The 27,034-nt window shown below is 45.0% G+C and overlaps 1 protein-coding gene across 3 annotated transcripts in view; it reads left to right on the forward strand.

Moving 5' to 3' along the window:
- The window catches only part of rgmd (RGM domain family, member D), a 119,765-nt gene that overhangs the window by 52,380 nt on the left and 40,351 nt on the right, over positions 1 to 27,034 (forward strand). For all 3 annotated transcript variants that reach the window (XM_072594278.1, XM_072594279.1, XM_072594280.1), the window contains one exon: positions 24,969 to 25,009. In XM_072594278.1, coding sequence (XP_072450379.1) covers positions 24,969 to 25,009 — 41 coding nt within the window. The remainder of the gene's footprint in view (positions 1 to 24,968; positions 25,010 to 27,034) is intronic.

The raw sequence follows: 27,034 nt of genomic DNA on the forward strand, positions 1-27,034 counted from the left end.
ACAGGTGTAGGGGAATGTAGACAGGTGTGAGGGCATGTAGACAGGTGTAGGGGAATGTAGACAGGTGGGGAATGTAGACAGGTATGGGGGTGTGTAGACATGTGTGGGGGCATGTAGACAGGTGTAGGGATGTGTAGACAGGTGTAGGGGTGTGTAGACAGGTGTGGGGGCATGTAGACAGGTGTAGGGGAATATAGACAGGTGTAGGGGAATGTAGACAGGTGTGAGGGCATGTAGACAGGTGTAGGGGAATGTAGACAGGTGGGGAATGTAGACAGGTATGGGGGTGTGTAGACATGTGTGGGGGCATGTAGACAGGTGTAGGGATGTGTAGACAGGTGTGGAGGCATTTAGACAGGTGCAGGGGCATGTAGACAGGTGTACGGGATTGTAGACAGGTTTGGGGACATGTAGACAGGTGTAGGGTTGTGTAGGCAGGTGTGGGGTATGTTGACAGGTGCGGGGGCATGTAGACAGGTGTAGGGGAATGTAGACAGGTGTAGGGGAATATAGACAGGTGTAGGGGCATGTAAACAAGTGTCGGGGCATGTAGACAGGTCTAGGGGAATGTAGACAAGTGTAGGGGCATGTAGACAGGTGTAGGGGAATGTAGACAGGTGTAGGGGAATGTAGACAGGTGTAGGGAAACATAGACAGATATAGGGGTGTGTAGACAGGTGTGGGGCGTGTAGGCAGGTGTAGGGGAACGTAGACAGGTGTAGGGGAATGTAGACAGGTGTAGGGGTGTGTAGACAGGTGTGGGGGCCTGTAGACAGGTGTAGGGGAGTGTAGACAGGTGTAGGTGAATATAGACAGGTATAGGGGCGTGTAGACAGGTGTATGGGAATGTAGACAGGTGTAGGTGAATATAGACAGGTATAGGGGCGTGTAGACAGGTGTATGGGAATGTAGACAAGTGTAGGGGCATGTAGACAGGTGAAGGGGAATGTAGACAAGTGTAGGGGCATATAGACAGGTGTAAGGGCATGTAGACAGTTGTAGGTGTGTGTAGACAGGTGTAGGGGTATATAGACAGGTGTCGGGGAATGTAGACAGGTATAATGGCGTGTAGACAGGTGTAGGGGAATGTAGTCAGTTGTAGGGGAGTGTAGACAGGTGTGGGGGATTGTAGACAGGTGCGGGGGTGTGTAGACAGTTGTAGGTGTGTGTAGACAGGTGTAGGGGAGTTTAGACAGGTGTAGGGACATGTGCACAGGTGTAGGGACATGTAGACAGTTGTAGGGGTGTGTAGACAGGTGTCGGGGTGTGTAGACAGGTTTAGGGGCTTGTAGACAGGTGTAGGGGCTTGGAGACATGTTTAGGAGAATTTAGATAGGTGTAGGTGCGTGTAGACAGGTGTAGGGGAATGTAGATACTTGTAAGGGCGTGTAGACAGGTGTAGGAGCATGGAGACAGGTGTAGGGGAATGTAGTCAGGTGTAGTGGCATGTAGACAGTTGGGTAGGGTATTGGCGAAGTGTGAGGCCTGTGGAGTTAACAGGATGGAATACCAGGAAGAGGATATGGATACACAAGGGCTCACTGACACAGTCAGTTGGAGGTTGGAGGAGGATGTGGATACCCAGGGGATCACTGACTCCTACAGCTACCTACAAATGGACCTCACCACCAGAGATATATTTTCCTCCCCACCCCTATCCATTTTTCGCAAAGACAATTCCCTCCATGAATACCTGGTCAGGTCCATGCCCCCCAACAATCCACACTCCCCTCCTGGCACCTTCCCCTGCCACCACAGGAATTGCAAAACATGCGCCCATACCTCCCCCTTCACCTCCATCCAAGGCCAGAAAGGAGCCTTCCACATCCATCAAAATTTCAGCTGCACATCCACCAATGTTATTTATTTTATCCATTGCTCTCGATGCGGTCTCCTTTACACTGGGGAGACTGGACGCCTTCTCACAGAGTGCTTTAGGGAACATCTCCAGGACACCCGCACCAATCAACCCCACTGCCCCGTGGCCCAACATTTCAACTCCCCCTCCCACTTTGCCGAGGACATGGAAGTCCTGGGCCTCTTCCATCGCCACGCCTGGAGGAAGAACACCTCAGCTTCCGCCTCAGAACATTTAACCACCAGGGCATCGATGTGGCCTTTACCAGTTTCCTCATTTCCCCTCCCCCCACCTTACCCCCAGCTCCAACCTTCCAGCTCAGCACCATCCTCATGACCTGTTCTACCTGTCAATCCTCCTTCACATCTATCCGCTCCACCCTCCTCTCTGACCTATCACCTTCATCCCCACCTCCATCCACCTGTCGCACTCTTAGCTGCCTTCTCCCCAGCCCCAGCCCCATCCCACTCCCATTTATCTCTCCACCCCGGATGGCATTCCTGATGAAGGGCTTTTGCCTGAAACATCTATTTTCCTGCTTCTTGGATGCTGCCTGACCTGCTGTGCTTTTCCAGCATTACTCTAATCTTGGCTCACTGACACACAGTCAGGTGGAAGTTGACAGCCCCTGACTGAGGACCACTCATTGTCACCTTCTGTCGAGACACAAACGGAAAGTGCGCAATGAGGAGGAAAATGGCTGTGACTGCGCTTGGAGCGGCAGAAGGCCAGTGATTCGTGGAGGGAGCTGCAGCAAACTCCCAGCAGTGGGCTTTTAAAGAGAAAGCACATTGGTCCATGGACACAAGGACTCTCATCTCACAGGGACTGAGGATCAAAAGGTCAGGCATTTCCCCTCTCAGTCTGCATAGGTTCCCTCTCTGCCCCTGTTATGGTCTGTATCTCCTGTAGCAGCAGATAGTGGGGAAAGGAATCAGGTAACAGTAGATGGCATGGCCATTAGCACCAAGGTGCAAGAGATGGTGAGGTATTCCCAGCGAGCATGGATGCAGCAGGGAGGGCGTGTGGGGTGAGTGGTGGGGCAAGTTGAAGTGGGGGTAACAGTGAGTGAAGGCAATTGTGGGAATGGCCAAGCATGAGTGTTGGTGGGAGCTGAGTGGATTGACAGAGATCGAGAGACTATGAGATAGCAGAGAGTAGAGTGAAGGACTTGTGCTGGCAGAGGGGAGAGGTGCATTACTTTCTTGCAGCACCCTGGGGTTACACCTGGATGGCATCATCAGAACAGGCTGAGCAGGGTGTCGGTGTTGGACTGGGGTGTACAAAGTTTAAAATCACACACAACACCAGGTTATAGTCCAACAGGTTTATTTGGAAGCACTAGCTTTCGGAGCACTGCTGATTAAGGAGCACCTGATGAAGGAGCAGCACTTTGAAAGCTAGTGCTTCCAAATAAACTTGTTGGACTATCACCTGGTGTTGTGTGTGATTTTAAACTTTGTACAGGCTTCACTGAGCATTCCTATATACGCAGAGCTCTCATTTACAGAGAGGACAATGAAACAACATAGAACATAGAACATAGAACAGTACAGCACAGAACAGGCCCTTCAGCCCACAATGTTGTGCCTACCATTGATCCTCATGTATGCACCCTCAAATTTCTGTGACCATATGTATGTCCAGCAGTCTCTTAAATGTCCCCAATGACCTTGCTTCCACAACTGCTGCTGGCAACACATTCCATGCTCTCACAACTCTCTGTGTAAAGAACCCACCTCTGACATCCTCTCTATACTTTCCTCCAATCAGTTTAAAACTATGACCCCTCATGCTAGCCATTTCTGCCCTAGGAAATAATCTCTGGCTATCGACTCTATCTATGCATCTCATTATCTTGTATACCTCAATTAGATCCCCTCTCCTCCTCCTTTTCTCCAATGAAAAAGGTCTGAGCTCAGTCAACCTCTCTTCATAAGATAAGCCCTCCAGTCCAGACAGCATCCTGGTAAACCTCCTCTGAACCCTCTCCAAAGCATCCACATCTTTCCTATAATAGGGCAACCAAAACTGGACGCAGTATTCCAAGTGCGGTCTAACCAAAGTTTTATAGAGCTGCAACAAGCTCTCACGACTCTTAAACTCAATCCCCTTGTTAATGAAAGCCAAAACACCATATGCTTTCTTAACAACCCTGTCCACTTGGGAGGCCATTTTAAGGGATCTATGTACCTGCACACCAAGATCCCTCTGTTCCTCCACACTGCCAAGAATCCTATCCTTAATCCTGTACTCAGCTTTCAAATTCGACCTTCCAAAATGCATCACCTTGCATTTATCCAGGTTGAACTCCATCTGCCACCTCTCAGCCCATCTCTGCATCCTGTCAATGTCCCACTGCAGCCTACAATAGCCCTCTATACTGTCAACGACACCTCTAACCTTTGTGTCATCTGCAAACTTCAATCCCCTCATCCAAGTCATTAATAAAACTTACAAACAGTAGAGGCCCAAGGACAGAGCCCTGTGGAACACCACTCACCACTGACTTCCAGGCAGAATATTTTCCTTCTACTACCACTCGCTGTCTTCTGTTGACCAGCTAATTCTGTATCCAGACAGCTAAGTTCCCCTGTATCCCATTCCTCCTGACCTTCTGAATGAGCCTACCATGGGGAACCTTATCAAATGCCTTGCTGAAGTCCATATATACCACATCCACAGCTCGACCCTCATCAACGTTTCTAGTCACATCCTCAAAGAACTCGATAAGATTTGTGAGGCATGACCTGCTCCTCACAAAGCCGTGTTGACTGCATTTAATCAAGCTATGCTCTTCCAGATGATCATGATTCCTATCCCTCAGAATCCTTTCTAACACCTTGCAGACGACAGACGTGAGACTTACTGGTCTGTAATTGCCGGGGATTTCCATATTTCCTTTCTTGAAGAGAGGAATTACATTTGCCTCTCTCCAGTCCTCAGGTACGACTCCAGTGGGGAGCGAGGATGCAAAGATCTTCGCAAGTGGCGAAGCAATTGCGTTTCTCGTTTCCCAAAGCAGCCGAGGACAAATCTGGTCTGGGCCTGGCGACTTGTCAATCTTAATGTTTGACAAACTTTTCAGCACATCAGCTTCCTCTATCTCTATCCATTTCAGCATGCACGCCTGCTCTTCAAAGGTTTCATTCACTACAAAGTTTGTTTCTTTCGTAAAGACAGAAGCAAAAAACTCATTTAGGGCTTCCCCTACCTCCTTAGACTCCACACACAAGTTCCCTATGCTATCCCTGATTGGGCCTACTCTTTCTTTGACCATTCTCTTATTCCTCACATAAGTGTAAAATGCCGTTGTGTTCTCCCTAATCCGTTCTGCCAAGCCGTTCTCGTGCCCCCTCCTGACTGTCCTCAGACCATTTTTGAGCTCCTTCCTCGCCTGCCTGTAATCCTCTAGAGCTGAGTAAGACCCTAGCCTCCTCCACCTTATGTAAGCTACCTTCTTCCTTTTGACGAGAAGCTCCACCGCTCTCGTCATCCAAGGTTCCTTTATCTTACCCCTTCTTGCCTGTCTCAGAGGGACATATTTACTCACCACTCGCAACAACTGTTCCTTAAACAGTCTCCACATGTCTATAGTGCCTTTACCATGGAACAATTGCTCCCAATCCATGCTTCCTAACTCATGTCTAATCGCATCATAGTTTCTGCTTCCCCAATTAAATATCCTCCCATTTTGCCTAATCCTCTCCTTCTCTATAGCTATGAGGCAGTTGTGGTCACTATCACCAAAGTGCTCTCCCACCACACGATCTGATACCTGTCCCAGCTCGTTTCCGAGCACCAAGTCTAGAATGGCCTCTCCCCTTGTCAGCCTGTCAACGTACTGAGTTAGGAAACCCTCCTGAACACACCTTACAAAAACACGTCCATTCAAATCTTCTGCTCGAAGGAGGTTCCAATCAATATTGGGGAAGTTAAAGTCACCCATTACAACAACCCTACTACGTCCACACTTTTCCAAAATCTGCCGACCTATGCTTTCTTCCATCTCCCTGCTGCTATTGGGGGGCCTGTAGTAAACCCCTAACGAGGTGACTGCTCCCTTGCTGTTCCTAATTTCCACCCGTACTGACTCGGTAGGCAGATCTTCTTCGACAATGGAAGCTTCTGTAGCTGTGATACCCTCTCTGATTATTAGTGCTACACCCCCTCCTCTTACTTGAAGTCCCACTGTCCACTAGTGATAAAGGGCAGAATTTTACTAAAATTGGGGGCAGACTGCTCTCCCAGTGCCCCACATTTGGAAGGAAAGTCGGCACCCAGTCCCATAGCTATAATGCGTTCATGATCAAAGTGATGCAGGATGGGAATTTGCCCCTCAGTAGGAAGAGGGCCACCATTTGGAGCCAATCTGATTGCCCTGGAGATAGGAGGGCAGGTAGTTCCAGAAGGAGGCCGAACATAACATCAGACCTGTGGCCAATGCAGGGGGATTTGAGCAGAGAAGGTTTGACCAATGTAAAGAGGGTTTCAACTTCTGTGGAGGAATGGGGAATACACCCTCTTTTCAGGAGGTTGGCAGGTGTGCCCGCAATGGACAGGAGAACCCAACGAAGACAGACCCCTTTACTTCCTATACTTTAACAATAAAGTGCTCTGCCTGCCTGGCTGTAGCAATCACTTTATGGGAATATCGTGAGCTTCTGACAAGACCAATGGATCCTGAGATACTGATTTAAAAATGCAGTGAGCTACCCATTTTAGAATTCGTCTTTTGCAATATGTGGGGGAGAATTTAGGCACGGATGGGGAATTAGTGGGCTGGCCACTATATTGCAAGCCCCCTCAAACATACCTGGTGCTAGGGATGGGGTGGGTGGGATGTTTGTTAAATGCAGTTTTGCGTACTTGATCAGAATCTCTAACCACAGCAAAAGTACAATTCCATTTGCTGGACTCTACACTTTCTTACAGCTAGGACACTGAAAGACCAGCCCTTGTAATCCCAGAGCATATCCACAGAAATTCAGTTCTCAGATTTCATCTGCAGACTCACATACCTACATAACAACGTGCCAGCAGATGGTTTATGAACATTGGCCTCTCAAAATGTATTCTCTACACTCTAATTATGTATTCTGCACACCCTCGATGTCTGTGTAGTCTGTGCATTCTTGTGCAGTTACAGTCAGAACTAAGTATTCCCACAACTGATGAGTGAGATCAAAGTTCTACAGTCCTGCCACATCCAATGGGGATGAACAGTTAAACAACTGACAGTAAATGAAGTTCCATAAACATTCACATGCTGGTTTGTCCTTGGATGGAGAAAAGAGAAGTGTGTGTTAGACTGTAGAAATATCTAAAGATTTGCAACCGAGCGATACTGTGAAGTGGGAGTGAAATCAAAGGGACAGGATGCATTTAGTGGGCAGTGGAATGGTGAAACGTAGGTTTCCCAGACTGATTCCTGGAACGGCAGGACTGGATCGAGAGCTTGGTGCTGGAAAAGCACAGCTGGTCAGGCAGCATCTGAGGAGCAGGAGCATCGACGTTTCTCATTCCTGATGAAGAGCTATGCCCGAAATGTCGATGCTCCTGCTCCTCGGATGCTGCCTGACCGGCTGTGCTTTTCCAGCACCACACTCTTGACGCTGATCTCCAGCAGTCCTCACTTTCTCCATGGCAAGACTGATTTTTGATGACAGACTGGGTCAGCCAGGACTATATTCACTGGAGTTTAGAAGCATGAGGGGGATCTCATTGAAATCTCTAAGATTCTAACAGGTCTCAACAGGATAAATACAGGAAGGATGATCAGGGAGAGTGTTCCAGAATCCAGGGGTCCCACTGTAAGGATATGGAGTAGGCCATTTAGGGTTGAGATGGAGAGAAATTTCTCCATCCAGAGAGTGGTGAGCCTGTGGAATTCTCTGCCACAGAAAGTGGCTGAGGTCAGAACATTGAATTCTTTTAAGAGGGAGTTAGTTATTAGGGTTAAAGGGATTGAAGGTAATGGGGAGGAAGCAGGAACAGGGTACTGAGTAGGATGATCAGCCATGATCATATTGAATGGTGGAGCAGACTGGAAGGGCTGAATGGCCTACTCCCGCTCCTACCTTCTATGTTTCTATGACACTGCTTTGAATCCCAACACAACAGATGACAAAATTTGATTTCAACATTCTTTAAAAATCTGGAATTAAAAACTGCCTAATGAAGACCAAGTAACCATTGTCAACTGTCATTTTAAGAAAAACCCATTTGTTTCGTTAATGTCCTTTTAGCGGAGGGATGCGAGCATCCTTACCTGCTCCAGCCTACGTGTGTCTATGGTTACTCTTCACCGCCTTCTGAAATGGTCTTAGCAAGCCATTCAGGACAAGAGGTAATTCGGGAGAGGCAATAAATGCTAGCCCAGCCAGCAATGTCCGCATCTGCTAAAAACTCTTGAGATGATGAAGGTCATTCACACGCACATGTATCACTGAAATGTATCACAGTTACAGTAAGGAAAAGTGGTAGCCTAGTGACATTATCACAGACTGTTAATCCAGAGACTGAGCTAATGTTTGAGAGACCTAGGTTCAAACTCTGCCATGGCAGATGGTGGAATTTGAGTTCAATTAAGATCTGGAATTAAGAGTTTAATAATGACCATGAAGCAATTGTTGCTGGTTAGAAAAAAACCCATCTGGTTCACTAATGTCCTTTAAGGAAGGAAATGTTGTCCTTACCTGGTCCAGCCCACTGGGCCAGAACAATGTGATTGGCACTTAACTGCCCTCAAGGCATTTTGGGATAGGCAATAAATATGGGCCTAAACAGTGATGGCCACATCCTGTAAATGAATTTTTTTAAAAGTATCCCGATTCCAACTACCCACAGAACATGATGAATGGAAAAAGAAATGAACAGTTGCAAACTCTTTTGAAAAACAACGTATGATTATATGCCAGTTTGTAGGAAGCTTGGAATAATTGTGACCACTGATCTTTGTGGCCATCTCACTCTAAAGCCTGGATCGCAGGATCAAATACAAGGAACTGACCTTTCCGAGAGTATCTGATAGGTTAGGGCAGGTGGCTGGAGGGGATTGCGGACCCAAGAAACAAAAGATAGAACAACCTCAGGCCACTTCAGAAACTTGAAAGTGAAAAGCTTATCATCATCGTCTGTGTGCTCTTATCTGATCCGCGGGCAATCCAAAATCCAGGAAGATCTGAAATCCAGTATGTTGTCAGTCCCCAGGGTACCAGATTCTGGAAACTGGACAGGTAGGCGGGTCTGAATAATAACCAGAAAGTCTAAGCGAATGTTCGCTTTCGGCAGAGAAAGGAAATGGAGCTTTGCTACAGAATGACGAAGCCCTGGGTAGACCACACCTGGGAGTACTTTGTGCAGTTTTTTGCCATTTTTTAGAAAAAGGATATATTCACTTTGGAAGAAACGCAGCACGAATTCCCCAGAATGTTACCACAATCTCAGTTCTAACTCAATAGTCTACTTTGAGCTGCATGCTGTCCGATTAAAGAGATAACCAGGGATGACAGGTTGGAAAGAATGTCTTAAGACCCAGGAAGCATGGGGGGGAGGTGGTGGAGGGAGTGTTAATCCAGGCCAGCAAGTTAATCTCCCCACCCCATCACTCGGAGTACATGTAGGCCATTTGGCCCTTCAATACAATCATTTAACCCTAACAGCGTAAGGCTGTGCCCATGATGTATCACTCCTCTTTCCCTGGCACCCACTCCTCACTCGGCTTTCAGATGATTAATACCTATTGAAAAATGTATAAAGGCAGCAGAGTCTGATGCTAATTTTGACTGGTGAGCTGGGACAACAGACTGAATCATATTGAAAATCCTTCCTCAGCTGTCTCTCAGCCAAAGTGGGAAATGAAGGGGTCCTACATTCCTGGTTGCTGATACAACGTACATGACACCTTCGCTGTTCCCTGCCACATCAAGTGGAGAGGTGAGAGGATGATTGGGGAACAATGAAGCACAAGAATAAAAGGCAAGACATGCAATTGGATGGAGGGAGCGAATAAATAATAAAAGAGGAAAAAAGGTGCTTAGCTAAGGGTCATTTCCCATTAGCATGCTCTTTATTTGAACACTTTCAGCATTTTGTTTTATTTCCAAGCACTAATACAGAAAGGTAAAGTCATCGGCTTATCTGGTAATGATGTAATCCACTCCTGCACCTACCTTAATGACAGATAACAACAAGTAAACAGTTTATAAAAAGAAAGTGTTATCTTGCCATAAACTCCCCCTCTGTCTCATTAGCTTGTGACATTTCTCACTCATCTGGGCTGTAATCGGGGAGATCAATCCATTTTATTGTATAGCTGAACAATCTTCAAGGGAAAGAGACCATGTTATCTCTGTAATATAGATAAGCAGGTATACTGTACCCAAGATAACACTGCACTCATGGAATGTCTTACTTAATACATGTACAATGCATCAAACAATACATTTACTGTTGTTCTTGTTGACAATGAAATTCCGTGACCATCCCTACTTATTTTCTGCATTTAATCAAGATCTAATCTGAACTGATCTCAAATTTACTGTCTAATCCTTTGCACGCAGCCAAAATGGTGATTCAGTATTTATCGCATGATGCCTTTCCTTTGAGCTACTTTTAGCTACCTTAACTCCTTAGAGTCCTCAAACCTTCCACTGCAAGCTATTGTTCCAATTCTGGATTGTTAGCCAGCTTTCAGCTTTGTTTCCCCCATCATCTTGGGGAGTCGGGGTTAACTGGAAATTGACTGGACCAATCACTGTAATCACAAGCAATAAAAACAGACATTGCTGGAAGAGTTCAGCAGGTCTTGCAGCATCTGTGGAGAGAAATCAGAGTTCTGAGGAAGGGTCACTGGACCCAAAATATTAACTGCCAGACCTGCTGAGTTTTTCCAGCAATTTCTCTTTTTGTTTTTGATTTGCAGCATCAACAGTTCTTTCGGTTTTTGTACTATAATTACGAGGCCAGTTCAGGTGCTGGGAACTCTACAATGACTAACTCAACTCTCACTACCCCAGGGACTTATCCACCATCTATAATGTGTACATCAGGAATGTGATGGAATACTGTCCATTTTACATTAGATTAGATTAGATTCCCTACATTGTGGAAACAGGCCCTTCGGCCCAACACGTCCACACTGACCCTCCAAAGAGTAAACCACCCAGACCCATCTCCCTCTGACTAATGCACCTAAGACTATGGGTAATTTAGCATGGCCAATTCACCTGACCTGCACATTTTTGGAGTGTGGGAGGAAACTGGAGCACCCGGAGGAAACCCACGCAGACACAGGGAGAATGTGTTGCCGGGTGAATGCAAATAAAGCGACATTCAAGAAGCCAATTGCCAGGACAAAGGGACCTGCTTCACGTACTCCCCTTAAGTGTTCACTCTCTCTATCATCAGCTCAACATGACAGCGCTAGGTTAGAAGACAACTGCATTTGAATAGCACCTTCAAAATTGTAAAAGTATTTTGAGGCACTTCACAGAAAGAGGATCCATATGAAGAGACCAGGAACGGGTATTCCTGAGAGGTTATTAGTCCTCAAAGGTTATAAAGTGTTTCTGAAATGTTGTGCAATATAAGGCGTGAGTCCATTCATGAAAAACTGTACCACTATTTATAAGGTAGATATAAATCATTTGAACCATTTCTTTTTAAATCCCATCACTTCCTTCCTTCCAATATTAGTGGGCCCACCTTCAATCATTGAGATCCTAATAGACCAGGACATCCCTTCCAAAACCTCACACCTACTCTGCTGTGAAATCTTTAAAAATCCACTGGTGGCTTTGGGCTGGAAAGGGGGCGGGTGGGTGGGGGGCAGTAGTGGCTGAGATGAGTGGGGGGGGGCTCCATTTGGCTCAGTACATTAGAGTGCAATGAAGGATTACAGCAAGATGTGGGTTCAGTCGTTGCGCTGATTGTAGTACCTTATATAGAGCCCATTGCTATGCGTCAGGTTTGAGATCGAGGGCCCCACTACAATTAACGCTCACTCTGTAAGGTCTGTGACCCCTTGTGGGCTATAGCTATTTACATGACATAGCCTAAAACCTTCTTCCTTCACTAATCTGTCCTATCATTTACTTCTGTGTTTCTGCACCTTTGTTTTGTCTGATATTGCTTCTGTCATGTTTCCTGTGGATGTTCCTACCTTAAAAGTATTATATTAATGCAGCAGGCTGTAATTTGCAGAATACTATTAGTCACTTCCACACTGACCTTTGGCAATTGCCCCTGTCCTGATGTTCTGCTGCTGGGCTGTCACCTGAAGCTAAAATCAATCGATTTTGTTGGGTCATAGATCCTAAAGACCAGTTGCAGCCTGAGCCTCAGTTGCTGTGGCATAGAATGGCCACTCTACTACAACAGCGTCATGATGTTGCTTGATCGGTGACATTAGGACATCTGAAATATTATGTTGAGGAGCCGGTATTGGACTGGGGTGGACAAAGTTAGAAATGATGCAACACCAGGTTATGGTCCAATAGGTTTATTTGGAAGCACTAGCAGCAGTCCTTCATCAGGTAACTGTGGAACAGGAGCATAAGACACAAAATTTACAGCAAAAGATCACAGTGTCATGCAACTGATGCGACGTATTGAACAAACCTAGATTGCTGTTAAGACTTTCATCTTTTAGAATGGGTTGCAGGGTTCGGATCATTAATATGTAAATCCCAGAATGTCTTTCACATCACATCCTCAAGATAACAAAGTTTTATCAAATGAACCTTCTAAAAGATAAAGGACTTAACAGTGATCTAGGTGTGTTCAATGTATCATTTCAGTTGCATGACATTGTAACATTTTGCTAAAAATTCTGTATCTTATGATCCTGCTCCACAGCTACCCGATGAAGGAGAAGCGCTCCAAAAGCTAGTACATACAAATAAACCTGTTGGCCTATAACCTGGTGTTGTGTGATTTTTAAATCTAAAATATGCACAGAGTCTAATTGTTTACTCACTCATGCGATGTCGGCATCAATAGCTGAGGCAGCATTTAATGCTTATCCTTTATTTTTGAGTATAGGGCTCCTCTCTCATGAGAGAGTGATGACCTGCTCGTGGTTTAACCTGAGGGTCTGCACACCTCAGGCAATGGGACAGGTTGAGAAGGAGAGTCCTTCATGATAACCTCAGCCGGAGCAGGAATTGAACCCATGCTCTTGGCATCACTCTGCATTGCAAACCATCCATCTCAAACTGCTACAGGTAGACTCACAATGCCACTGGGAAGGAGTTCCAGGATTTTGTCCTAGCAACAGTCAAGGAACAGCAATTCATCTCCAAGTCGGGATGGCAAGGAAGAGAACTTGCAGACAGTGGTGTTTCCTATGTATCTGCTGCTTGACCTGCTGTGCTTTTCCAGCACCACTCTAATCTAGCTTGTGGATGGGGTACCAATCAAGCGGGCTTCTTCATCCTGGATGGTGTTGGACTTCTTGAATGTTATTGGAGCAGCCAGTGTCCATGCAATTGGGGAGTATTCTGTCACAGTCCTGACTTGTGCCTTGTCGATGGTGGACAGACTTCAGGGAGTCCAGAGGTAGGAGATATATGTGGGGGTGAATGATGACACTGTGCCCACATGGTGTTGCCTCTATGTTGAAACTCTCCACCTTCGTTATTTGGCTCCACATTCCAATTATTGCCTTCCACATGCTGTAAAATTGTGCAGTACAAACATATGAACTAGGAGTAGAAGTAGTCCATTCAGCCCCTGGAGCCTGCTCTACTATCCAATAAGGTCATGATAGATCTGTTTATGACTCAAATTCCATCTTCTCACTTTGATTGTCCTGCCTAAACATGAACATTGTGCTGCTTGTTTATATCTCGCACTATGTCCCGTTCACAGAGGGACTAGGCCATGAGGTGCTTTTAAAGAATAAGCATTTTAAAATTGAGGCAATGCCAAGTTAGGCTCTGATATAGGCCAGTGAATGATCTCAGGTGATGGGAGAGCTGAAATGGCTACGTTAAGAAATGGGCAGTACAGTAAAACAGTAAATGGATTGCTGGCTGGAGGATTTGAGTTGGAGCGGCCGAGTTAGATTTGCAGCTGTCTCTGAAGGGAGCTACACGAGGCGTGCGCAATAAATTCGGAACAGCTGCATGGGGGGAAATGGAGCCAGCAGCTGCCTGGTCACCGGGTCTGGGGAGGGAAGCCAGGCAGACTGGTTTCCAAACCTCGTTCACACGATTCCCCAGGTTGCAACTCCCCACGTCAGAAAATTCACTGTTACTTAGAGTTACATAGAAAACAAAGCACAGAATCAGGCCACTCATCCCAAACAATCTGTGATGTTTCTTATATCCCGCACCAGTCTCCTCCCATTTCTTCTGCCTCGTCTCAATCTTTAACGTACCTTTCCATTCTCGGTTCTCTCCACAAGCTTGCCTAGTGTTACTTTGAAAGTGTTTGCTTTAATGATTTCTCAAGCAACATGTATTGTAAAGCCTCAATGATTCGTGTCCACTTGCTCTGACTTCCATAATTATGAAGTGCTTCAAGAGGTTAGTCATGGCTCCCATCAACTCCAGCCTATCAGTTGCCTTGATCCTTTGTAATTCATCTACTAGTGCAACAGGTCCACAGCAGACACCGTCTCCCTGGCCCTACACCCATCCCTGGAAAATCTAGATAATAAGGCTACTTATGTCAGGCTCCTGCTTATTGACCTCCTTCAACACCATGATTCCATATAAACTCATCTCTAAACTCCGAGACCTAGCTCTCAGCTCCACGCTCTGTAATTGGATCCTCGGCCTATAGACCACAATCAGTAAGAATAGGCGACAACCCCATCTCCACCATAATCCTCAACACCAGTTCCCCATATGGCTGCATACTCAGCCCTTACTGTACTCCTTATACACTCACGGCTCTGTGGCCAAATTCCTTCACTACTCCACTAACAGGTTTGCTGAAGACACCACTGTTGTAGGTCGGATCACAAACAATGACAAGACAGAATACAGGGAACAGACTGAGTGCCTAGCAGCATGGTGTAAAAACAACAATCTCTCCATCAACATCAGTAAAACAAAGGAGCTAGTCATTGACTTCGGGAAACTGGGTGGAGGGCACACCCCTGTCTGTATCAACGATACTGAGGCAGAGATGGTCCAGACCCGTCAAGTTCCAGGGCATGATGATTACCAACAATCAGTCCTTATCTCCCCATGTTGGTGTGATGGTCAAGAGAGCACAACAATGTCTCTACTTCCTCAGGAGGCTTAGGTAATTCAGCTTGTCCACAATGGCTCTTACCAATTTTTATAGATGCATCATAGAAAGTATCCTATTTGGTTGCATTACAGTGTGATTTGGCAACTGCTCTGCCCAAGATCACAAGAAACTACAAAGAGTCATGAACACAGCCCAGTCCAGTATGCAAACCAGCCTCCCACCCAGTAACACCAGCTATATTTCTAGCTGCCTCAAGAAAGCAGCCAATATGATCAAAGACCCCTCTCACCCCGGTTATGCTCTCCTCCACCATCGTCTGAGGGGAGAAGATATAAAAGTTTGAATATACATACGAACAGCTTCAAGAGCAGCTTCTTCCCCACTGTTAACAGACTTTTAAATGGACCTCTCAAATACTAATTCTGATCTCTCTGCACCTTCTCTGCGGCAGTAACACTGGATTCTGCACTCTGTTCTGCTACCCTGATCCACTTTGTATGGTACGATCCATCTGTATAGCAGACAAAGCAACACTTCTCACTGTATCTCAATATATGTGACAGTGATCAATCAATCAAACAATTCTTATGACAACAAATTCTACCTTCCAACTATACTGAGTAAAGAGGTTTCTCCTTATTTCACCAGTAGATTTATTAGTATTTACTGCTCTATTTTTGGAATTATATTCCCTTGCAATGAAAACATTCTCTATGTATCAACCACATCCAACCTATTTACAGTTTCAAAACACTGTCTGGTCTCTTCTAATTCTTGTCTTTTTCCAAAGAGAAGAGCCACAATCAGTTCAATCTAATTTGTTATTATCACACAAGCAAATGCTATCTGGGGAGTAATTGTTGCCCATCCCTTGTAGCTCTGATTGTATGTATAATCGGGTGACTTGCTATGCCTCAGCAGAGTCAACAAATGTTGGTCTTGGGCAGTCTTGCCTATATCCCATGACAAAAACGTAGGAAATTTACACACAGCAACCTCCCAAAACAATGATCAGACCATCTTTTTGGTTGTGGTGGTTAAGGGATGAATATTGACCCGATCATAACACACACCCTTCTTCTTTCCAAAACAATACCTTGGGAACTTTTCCATCTCTTTCAAACCTTTGGAAACCTCCCCAAGTGCTGCACTGGGTGTATCAGTCTAGATTTTACAGTTATCATAGAGATATACAGCATGGAAACAGACCCTTCAGTCCAACCCGTCCATGCTGACCAGATATCCCAACCCAATCTAGTCCCACCGGCCAGCACCCAGCCCATACCCCTCCAAATCCTTCCTAGTCTTACAGAATGAGAATTGAACCTCCAGCCTTCTGACACTGAGTGTGTGACCAAGTGAACCACTGGTAACAACTCCAGTGGGAACATGCCAGCTTCACTAAAACAGGTCATCGTGAAGAAAAGGGAGGAGACATTTTTACAAATGAGTAGAAGAAGAAACATACAGTGTGCAGACCCACATGTTCCTGACATGAGAGAGACTTTCTCAGCCTACTTTGTGCTCTGATTAAATCAGAACTATATTGTGAGTGAGTAAATGTGTCTTAAGTATTTCAACACACTGTGCCAGCAGCTTCCCAACACATATATACAACATCCAGTAACCAATAAAATGAGTCTACAAAAATTATTCTTTGTCTTTAACAAGGTGTCAACAAATCCTGGAAACTGGACTAATTAACAGCTTCTGTACAAAGACATTGGTCCTTGAGGTTGCTGGCTTTGGGGCCTTCAACAGATGTTGACAATTGCCAGAATGAGTCAGCCGTCCGAGAATTGTTGAGAAGCCGAACTAGCTGAAACATTCTTCTGCCGTGAGGTATTTGCAAGAATTAAGCAAAGCATCAAGGAAAGCTCACCTGACTGAGGTGCCATATCTGAGGCTTCATCAGTTTTGGACTCAGCTTCCTTTTCATCCTCCATTTAGTCTCCTGGATGGGTAGGAAGGATCTCTCACTGGCCAGGGACACTCTGAATGAAGGTGAAATGTAAGGCTACACAGCAGCAATGTAAAGGTCCCACAACCAACAAGATAAACCCTTCAATCAATTAGTTCACAAGATATAGGCATCACTGGTAAGGCCAACATTTGTTGCCCATCCCTAATTACTCTCAAAGTCAGAAGTCACACAACACTAGGGTGTAGTCCAACAGGTATATTTGAAATTACAAGCTTTTGGAGCGTTGCTCCTTTGTAACCGGACAAAGATGCAGTGCTCCCAAAGCTTGTGATTTCAAATAAACCTGTTGGACTACATCCTGATGTTGTGTGACTTCTGACCTTGTCCACCTCAGTCCAACCCCGGCACCTCCACATCATGGCTACCTTTGAGTAGGCAGAGGTGAGCTGCCTTCTTGAACCATGGTCATCCGTGCAGTGTAGGAACATTCCCAGAGCTGTTAGGAAGGGATTTCCAGAATGTTAACAGAGCAACAGTGGAGGAACGGTGATATAGTTTCAACTCAGCATGACGTAGCACTTGGGAGAAAAGTTGAAGGTGGTGATGCTCTCATGCATCTACTGTCCTTGTCCTTCTACATGGCAGAGGTCATAGATTTGGAAGGTGTTGTCAGAGGAGCTTCAGGAATTGCTGCAGTGCCTCTTGTAGATGTTACATACTGCTGCAGCTCTGTGGCAATGGTGGAGGGACAGAATATTTAAGGTTGTGGATGGAATTCTGATCAAACACCCTGCATGATCCTCACAAGGGAGGCAAGGAAGGAAAAGAGTTTGCAGGAGAATGGGATCCAGTGGCAGATAGTACACACACCATTGGGGAGGTGAAGGGGATGAGAAATGAAAACAAAAATGATTGGAAAAACACAGCAGGTCATAGAGTCATAGATTCATAGAGCTGTACAGCATGGAAACAGACCCTTCGGTCCAACCCGTCCATGCTAACCAGATATCCCAAACCAATCTAGTCCCACCTGCCAGCACCCGGCCCATATCCCTCTAAACCCTTCCTATTCATATACCCATCCAAATGCCTTTTAAATGTTGCAATCGTACGAGTCTCCACCACTTCCTCGGGCAGCTCATTCCAAACACACACCATCCTCTGTGTGAAAAGGTTGCCCCTTAGGTCTCTTTTATATCTTTCCCCTCTCACCCTAAACCTATGCCCTCTAGTTCTGGAGTCCCCCACCTCAGGGAAAGGACTTTGCCTATTTATCCTATCCATGCCCCTCATAATTTTGTAAACCTCTATAAGGTCACCCCTCAGCCTCCGATGCTCCAGGGAAAACAGCCCCAGCCTGTTCATCCTCTCCCTGTAGCTCAGATCCTCCAAAACTGGCAACATCCTTGTAAATCTTTTCTGAAACCTTTCAAGTTTCACAACATCTTTCTGATACGAAGGAGATCAGAATTGCACACAATATTCCAATAGTGGCCTAACCAATGTCCTGTACAGCCGCAACATGACCTCCTGACTCCTGTACTCAATACTCTGACCAATAAAAGAAAGCAAAGCAAGTGCCTTCTTCACTCTCCTATCTACCTACAATTCCACTTTCGAGGAACTATGAACCTGCACCCCACGGTCTCTTTGTTCATCAACATTCCCTCGGACTTTACAGGTCTTTCAGCATCTGTGGAAAGGAAACAAAGTTAACATTTCAGGTCCAGTGACCCTTCTTCAGAACAAAGGTGTGGTTTGAGTAGGTGTAAAAGAGTTTGAGGTTAGATTAGCGGGGGAGCTGGTAGGTTTTGGAAGGCAATTTAGTGCTGGGAAAGGATATAAGAGATAAGAAAGGGTAAGGCAATAGAGGAATTTAATATTAAATATTTTCTTTGCAATTCATATACAGCATTATTATACTTAACCGAGTAAAGCATTTATCAAGAGTCTTAATTTATTTGTTTTGAAATTGGGAGTAACCCTTTTAAAATGTATTACTCTCCTATAGAAGGTTCTACCCATCATCTCACTCTTAAATCTCTGAAATTAGGCTCCAAAGACCTCGGCTTTACACTCCTGCCCAGTGATCCACCTGCTAGAAAATGCCTGAGTGAAAACACTAGAGAGAGTGTCCGATCAGAGGGGCACAGAGTGACCAGTGAACGAGGAAAGGGAAGAAGACAGAAATAAAATCAAAAGGAGAAAAAGGGAGCCTGCTGACCAGGGCTGGGTAATCCCTGTCAGAAAGGGCCTAGGGTCAGATGTGTTGCTGTTCCTGTTGACTACACTTCAGTTTGGATTATTGACAGCCATAAGTGCAGTCAAAGATTGAATAAAGATGTCTCCTGGGGATGTCAAATTCACAAAGGTTCCATGGAGCCAGGTCAGTTATCCTGAAGGTATGAAAAATCAACAGTGGCAGCTGCAATGAGATTATAGGAACGTCTTGTGTCTACTTGTCACAGGTTTGCTTCGTAGCTGTCTGTGGAGTCATCAAAGATTCTTCCTCCAACATTGCCCTCGACAAAAGCACTGGAAAGAAATTATCGTCTTTCAGAAAAAATAAACAAACACACCTTCAGGCAGCCCTAATCCCTTTACCAGCACACATGGATTAGATGAGATTCCCTACAGTGTGGAAACAGGCCCTTCGGCCCAACCAGTCCACACCGACCCTCTGAAGAGCAACCCACTCAGACCTATTTCCCTTTGACTAATGCACCTAACACTATGGGCAATTTAGCATGGCCAATTCACCTGACCTGCACATCTTTGGGAGGAAACCGGAGCACCTGGAGGAAACCCGCACAGACACGGGGAGAATGTGCAAACTCTACACAGACAGTCGCCTGAGGCTGGAATTGAACCTGGGATCCTGGTGCTGTGAGGCAGCAGTGCTAACTCCTGAGCCACTCTACCGCCCCTAAGGTTCCACACAGGGCACTAACCGATATATTTTGGGTATGAGATACTACCATTTTGGAACAGTTTCTGTTCTTCCAATTTCTTGAGTGTCTTTGTGCTAGACTTGAAGAGGAGGCTTGTTGAGTGAGACTGTCAGGTTGTGCCAAAGTAACAGTCGGTGCCTTGAAGAGAAATAAGCAGAGGATTTGGACAGGTTTTTGCAGTTGGAATTGGGATTGGGCGGGGATAGGTCTGGTGGTAACTACCTCTGCTGGATGAGGAATAGCCTTCAGTTCAGAGTTCAATAGGATTCCTTGCGCAGTATCAGCTGACATGTTAAAGGTGCACACATTGACCTGACATCACTGGATCAAAGTGCAGGCACAATATCAATGTACAAACAAAGCAACTTCATCTCCATGTAATCAGTACAAGCTATGGGGAGTTAAGCATTGAACAGAACGGCTTAAGATCAGATCAATGTGAGTCGGTTAATACCCTTGGGTATTGGGATACTGATGTGCTTAACTAGTTGTCTGTCTATTTGAAGTGAGCTGGTTAGCCTGTCATTGATGGGGCGCTGAGTCTTCATTGAAAGCTCAGGAATGTTACAGATGGATTGGTAACCCACTCATTACTTAAGAAAGGAGACATGACTTACCAATATGTTGCGTTCAGGCAAGTTGATCCCAGACAAGCTCTATTGGAAGAACCTGACTGAACATCAAGATTTCACCTAACAGAGGTTGGAACTTCACCTACCTCACATCCCACTCAATGATCAACCACTGAGACCCTGGGCAGAGCCATGGCTAAAAGTCCCTCTTGTTGATCAAAAATTGTTGATCAATACAACATGTTGGAACTGCATGAGAGCAGAAAATAAGGGCTGTGGCTTCCTGTACAACACTGTGTTTAACCAATTTGAGATTTGCATTCTGATTGGAGCTTAATGGAACTGAGACACCCTTGCATGCCAACTTTGACAAAGTTAAGAAAACCTAGATGAGGAAGATCTATTTAGAAGCATAGACGTGTTAAGTATGAGAACGATGTTCTTCGGCCCATCGTACCTGTGCTAGCCATAGAAGGAGGTCAATTGGTTCATCCGGTCTTTGGTTTGCAGTAAATCTCACATACGGTCATAGATCCTACTTATTCAATTACCTACAACATCATATCCACCTGATTTCCTGAAGTGTATAAAGAGATTTTCATAACATCAACTCATTAGCTCATGACAGCCTTAGCTCAGTCAGTAGCAGTTTTCCCTCTGTGTCAGAACATTGCAGATTGATAGCCTCACAGCAAACATTCAAGGACACAATCCAGGACAATACTCCAAACAGAGCCACAGAATGATTACAAATCAGAACCACTTGGCTCACTGTATCCATGCTGGCAAAAGCAGCTTATCAAGTCCCACTCCACCCATCCGTTCCCATTGGCCTGCGAATTTAGCCTCTTCAGATAATTAGCCAATTCTCCTTTGAATGCTGGGATTGAACCTGCCTCTGTCATGCTATCAAGTTGTGTATTCCAGTTCATAACCGGTGTAAAAATGTTTTTTCTCATGACAACATTAGTTTTTTTTTCCCTAAGCAACTTAATAGTATCCTTTAGTTCCCAAATTGTCCCTTGATGGGTACTGTTTACCCCTATATGTTCAGTCTGGACCCCTCATGATTTTGAACCTGGCTCTCAAATCTCATCTCAACACTTTCTCTTCTAAGACCTCATTCCAGCCTTGGCTCAAATATGGGCAAACGAGCTAAATTCCGGAGGTGAGTGAGAGTGACAACCCTTGATATCAAAACTGGAAACAATGGGAATCAGAAGTCAAACTTTCTGCTGGCACATAGGAAGATGGTTGTGGCCTTTCGAGGTCAGTTATCTTCATTCCAGGGGAGCTCTGAAGGACTTCCTCAGGGTAGTGTCTTTCACTCAACCATCTTCAGCTGCTTTATCAATGATGTCCTTTCAACGTAGGTACTGAAGCGCAGATGTTCGCTGATGATTGCACAATGTGGTCAGCCCCACTGTGACCCCACAGATACTGAAACAGTCCATGTTCAAATGCATTAAGACCCGGACAATATCCTGGCTTGGGCTGAAAAGTGGTAAATAACACTCACACTGCACAAATGTCAGACAATGACTATCTCCAATAAAACACAATCTTACCACTACTCTTTCATATTCAATGGCATTACCATCACTATATCCCCCACTATCAACATCCTGGGTTTTATCATTGACCAAAATCAAAACTGAACTAGCCACATGCTTCCAATGGTGAAAAGAGCAGGTCATGGACTAGGAATCCTATAGCGAGTAACTCACCTCCTGACTCCCCAAAGCCTGTCCACCATCTACAAGGCACAAGAAGGAGTGTGATGGAATACTCCCCACTTGCCTGGAATAGTGTTGTCCTTTGGATGAGATGATAAATTGAAGGATGATTGAAAAATGCAAGGTCTGAATTAGCTTGAGAGTGAGCTGGAATCTGAATAAGATAGGATGATGATTGCTGGCAAACATTTGCTAACTACGAAAAGAACCCAATCTAGATATGCGTGCGTACTTTCACCCCAACCCTTGTTTCACTCTCAATCAATCTTTGTTTTACTCGCTGAAGTAAAAATGTAAACTATAGCACTAACTAATTTCTTCTGCAATAGTGTTGTTATATAACGCATCAGGTTACACAGTGGGTTAGCATGACAAAGAGCTACTTTAGAATGTGAAAGATGTGTGGAATGTTAGTTTCTGCACACACCTGCAGGGACTGTGTGGCCTGGGATGAGGTGAGAAGATTAAGAAGGTAAGGGCGAGGGGATAGATCAGTGATATCTTTTTTAAGACTGCATTGTGTATTGAACTGGAGAATGGGGCTTCAGAAAAACAAGATAAAACACCTTATGTTCCTTTACTATTACCCACAGGGTGTCCTAACCTCATCAATTGAATTTGAGAAGTCTAGAAAAAGGGCCAAGGTCCATCATGCAAAACTCCAGCTAGAACAATGCTGGCCTGAAGTGTCAGCTAAAACTATAATTTCTCACTGGAGCGAAGAAGGGTGAGAGGTGACTTGGTAGAAGTATACAAGACGATGAGGGGCATAAATAGAGTGAATAGTCAGAGACTTTCTCCCAGGACAGAAATGGCTATCACAAGGGGGCATAATTTTAAGGTGATTGGAGAAAGGTTTAGGGGAGATGTCAGAGGTCAGATCTTCACAGAGAGAGTGGTGGGTGCATGGAATGCACTGCCAGCGGTGGTAGTAGAGTCAGATGTATTAAGGACATTTAGGCGACTCTTAGATAGGCACACGGATGATAGTAAAATGAAGGGTATGTAGGTTAGTTTGATCATAGAGTAGGGTAAAAGGACAGCACAATATTGAGGCCTGAAGGGCCTGCATTGTGCTATACTGTTCTGTGTTCTATGATCTATAATGGGATTTAAACAGAAATAGATTAGACTCAAAACGTTAACTCTGTTTCTGTCTCCTCAGATGCTCACAGGTGTACTGTGGATTTTCAGCATTTTCTGTTTCTAATTCCAATCTCCAGGATCTACAGTACTACTTTACTTTCATTTTAACCTCCGCCCTTCTGAGGTAGAAACGACAGTGCTCAGATCAACATGACCAAGCAGACGTTCAAACCCTCCGGTTAAACTTTTATTAACCAATAAAACAACTTCATTGCACTTTCTATAATTCTTCCAGCAATTCAATCTAAACAAAGCCAGAAAAAAAATAAGAAACATTCACAGCCAGCTTTACTCAGAAAAGTTGTTGGTGGGAGAGTGTTGCTCTGCTATCCTCATGATGTCACTCAGATCGAGTTGAATTTCCAACCAGTGGGCAACCGCGGTGGCAATTTAGCAAGTCAACAAAATGGCGACTCTCCCTCACTCAGCGGAACTGGCAAAGTAGGTTGTTTACCATTCCAGATTAGAGTGGTGCTGGAAAAGCACAGCAGGTCAGGCAGCATCTGAGTAGCAGGAAAATTGACATTTTGGGCAGGAGCCCTTCATCAGGAATGAAGGGCTCACTCTTTCGCCCTGTTTACCATTCTGTCTTTAGCTAAAGGAGAGTTCACCCGATGGAAAGGCTGTGGATTCTTGAGTATTGGGAAGACTTTAACTTTTAAGCAGAGCATTTGCATTCAGGGACCTCGGATTTCCCAGAGACCTTCACAGCCAATGAAGTACTTTTGAAATGTAACAATGCAAGGTGGGACAGGGTGGCACAGTAGCTAGCACTGCTGCGACAGAGTGCTAGGGGCCTGGGTTCGATTCCAGCCTCAGGTGACTGGCTGTGTGGAGTTTGCACATTCTTCCCCGTTTCTATGTGGGTTTCCTACCACAGTCCAAAGGTGGGTTGGCTATGGGAAATATAGGGTAATTGGGTGGGATGCTATTCAAAGGGTCAGTGTGGCCCTGCCCCTATGCTGTAAGGATTCCATGCCAGTCAGTTTTTGCATAGCAAGCTCCCACCAATAATGTTTAAATAATGATGGTTCAAGGATAAGAATTGACCAGGACAATAGGAAGAATTTCCTTTGCTCTCCTTCAAATAGTACAATGAAACTTTTTTTAACCTAAGGACAGTTTAAAAATTATTTGCATGTCTAGAAATTAAATAGGAATCAAAGTTAACATTTCCGTTCCAGTGACCCTTCCTCAGAACAGTTCAGAAGAAGGGTTGCTGGAACCAAAAGGTTAACTCTTATTTCTCTGCACAGATGCTGCCGGACCTGCTGATCTTTTCCAGCAACCTCTATTTCGTTTCTGATTCACAACATCCACAGTTCTTTCGGTTTTCAGAAATCAAATCGGTTCAACTCCAAGAAGACACCATAAGCATAAAAAAAAGGGAGAATATCCTCAATGCGAGAAAGACCTATGAATGAACAATTCTTAAGTACAACAGTAATTGGGGCAGAAATGCCCTTCTGAAAACAAAGTGGGTCAATGTGTGTATCAAGCATGGTGCAAACGTGCCTACGCGTAAAATTTGATGAACTTGTCACTGGAGCTTCTCTCTCTCATCTTTTCCAGCCAACTATGAACATGACGAAACCCTGGACCTACTCATTGCAGTAAGTATGTTTCCTCGGGGTTCTGCTTCACTCTGAGACAATGACATGAGGCTTTGGGGAAGGTGGCATGGGACAAGGGTTCAAATCCCACCATGGTAGCCAGTGAGATCAACTCAATTAGTCAATCTGGAAATAAACCTTAATCTAATGGTGCTTATAAAACCGTTCTCAATTGTCATAAAAAAAACCCATCTAATTCACGAAAGCCACTTAAAGAAGGAAATCTGCCATCCTTACCCAGCCTGACCTACATGTGACTCCAGCTCCACAGCAAGGTGGTTCACTCTCAAGTGCCCTCTGAAATTGCCCAGTAAGGTCCTCAGTTCAAAGGCAATAAAGGATGGTCAACAAATGCTGGTCTTGCCAATGATACTCATTGACCAGGAATAAATGAGGACATAAAGTAGCTGCAAATCATGGGTGTGGTAAATGAGTTTAATCGAACCATACAGAAAAACAGACCTGCACACTCGCTCCATGCATAAATGCACTCAAACTCTCTCAATACACATGCACATAAAAACAATGCACTCGATAGGAGTATGATTAAATGTGTTTATAGATGAATTAATAATCAGAAGTTTGAATTAATGATTTAGAGACATGAACTCACAATCTGGCAATGGCAACTGGAGAACTTCCAATTAAGTTAATTAAATAAATCTGCAATTAAAAGTGAATATCAGAATGGTGACCATATAGCCACCAGATTGTAATTATAAACCCATCTCCTGTCCTTTTGAGAAAGAAATCTGTCACAGGGGACATGGTGGTTAGCACTGCTGCCTCACAGCAGCAGGGACCTGGGTTTGACTCCATCCTTGGGTGACTGTCCATTTGTGTAAAGTTTGCACATTCTCCCAGAGTCTGTGTGGGTTTCCTCCGGGTGCTCTAGTTTCCTTCCACAGTCCAAAGATGTGCAGGTTAGGTGGATTAGTCATGGGAAATGCAGGGTTACAGGGATAGGATAGGGATGTGAGTCTGGGTGGGATGCTCTTCAGAGGGTCAGTGTGGACTTAATGTTCCTGGAGTAAGATCACCTCATCTTCCCCCTTGGGCCTCTCCAAACATACAACATAAATATGGATTTCACCAGTTTCCTCATTTTCCTTGCCCCACTCATTCCAGTTCCAACTTTCCGACTCAGCAGCACCTCATGACCGTTCCTACATGTCCATCTTCTTCCCCACCTATCTGCTGCACCCTCCTCTCTGACCTATCACCTTCACCCCCACCTCCATCCACCTATTGCACTCTCAGCTACCTTGTCCCCAGCCCCACTCCCCCTCCCACTTATCTCACCAACCCCGAGTCTACCAGCCTCATTCCTGATGCAGGGCTTTAGCCCAAAACATTGATTCCCCTGTTCCTCGGATGCTGCCTAACCTGCTGTGTTTTTCCAACATGACACTCTTCGACTCTAATCTCCAGCATTTGCAGCGTCCTCACTTTCTCCTAGTTGATTCTATGAACAGTGTCCCAGCACCTTGTCAAGAGGAGGGATGGGCGGGGCACTGTGCTGTCCTTTCCTGCAATGCCCACATTCCTGGAATGAATTCAATAGCACAGCATTCACCTCTATATTTTGAGGAAGTAACCAAAACAATTGATGAGGCCAGAGCAGTAGAAGTTGTTCACATGGACTTTAGTACAGCCTTTGGCAATGTTCCACATGGTACACTAGTTAATAAAGTTAGATCACATGGGATTCAAGGTAGGCTTTAAATTGGATACAATTAGTTTTACGGTAGGAGCCTGAGGGTGGTGGCCAAGGGTTGGTTTTAGGACTGCAGGCCTGTGACCAGCAGTGTTCCGTAGGGATCAGTTTCTAGGTCCACTTTCGTTGGGATTTATATCAATGATTTGGATGAGAGTTCAGGAGACATGGTTAGTAAGTTTGTGGATGACACCAACATTGGTGGTATGTGGACAGTGAAGAAGGTTACCTAAGATTATAAAGAAATCTTGATTAATCGGATCAATGGGCTAAGGAGTGGCAGATGGAGTTTAATTTGCATCAATGCA

The sequence above is a fragment of the Chiloscyllium punctatum genome, chromosome 24 (assembly GCF_047496795.1).
Source record: "Chiloscyllium punctatum isolate Juve2018m chromosome 24, sChiPun1.3, whole genome shotgun sequence".
In the NCBI taxonomy this organism is placed as follows: domain Eukaryota; kingdom Metazoa; phylum Chordata; class Chondrichthyes; order Orectolobiformes; family Hemiscylliidae; genus Chiloscyllium; species Chiloscyllium punctatum.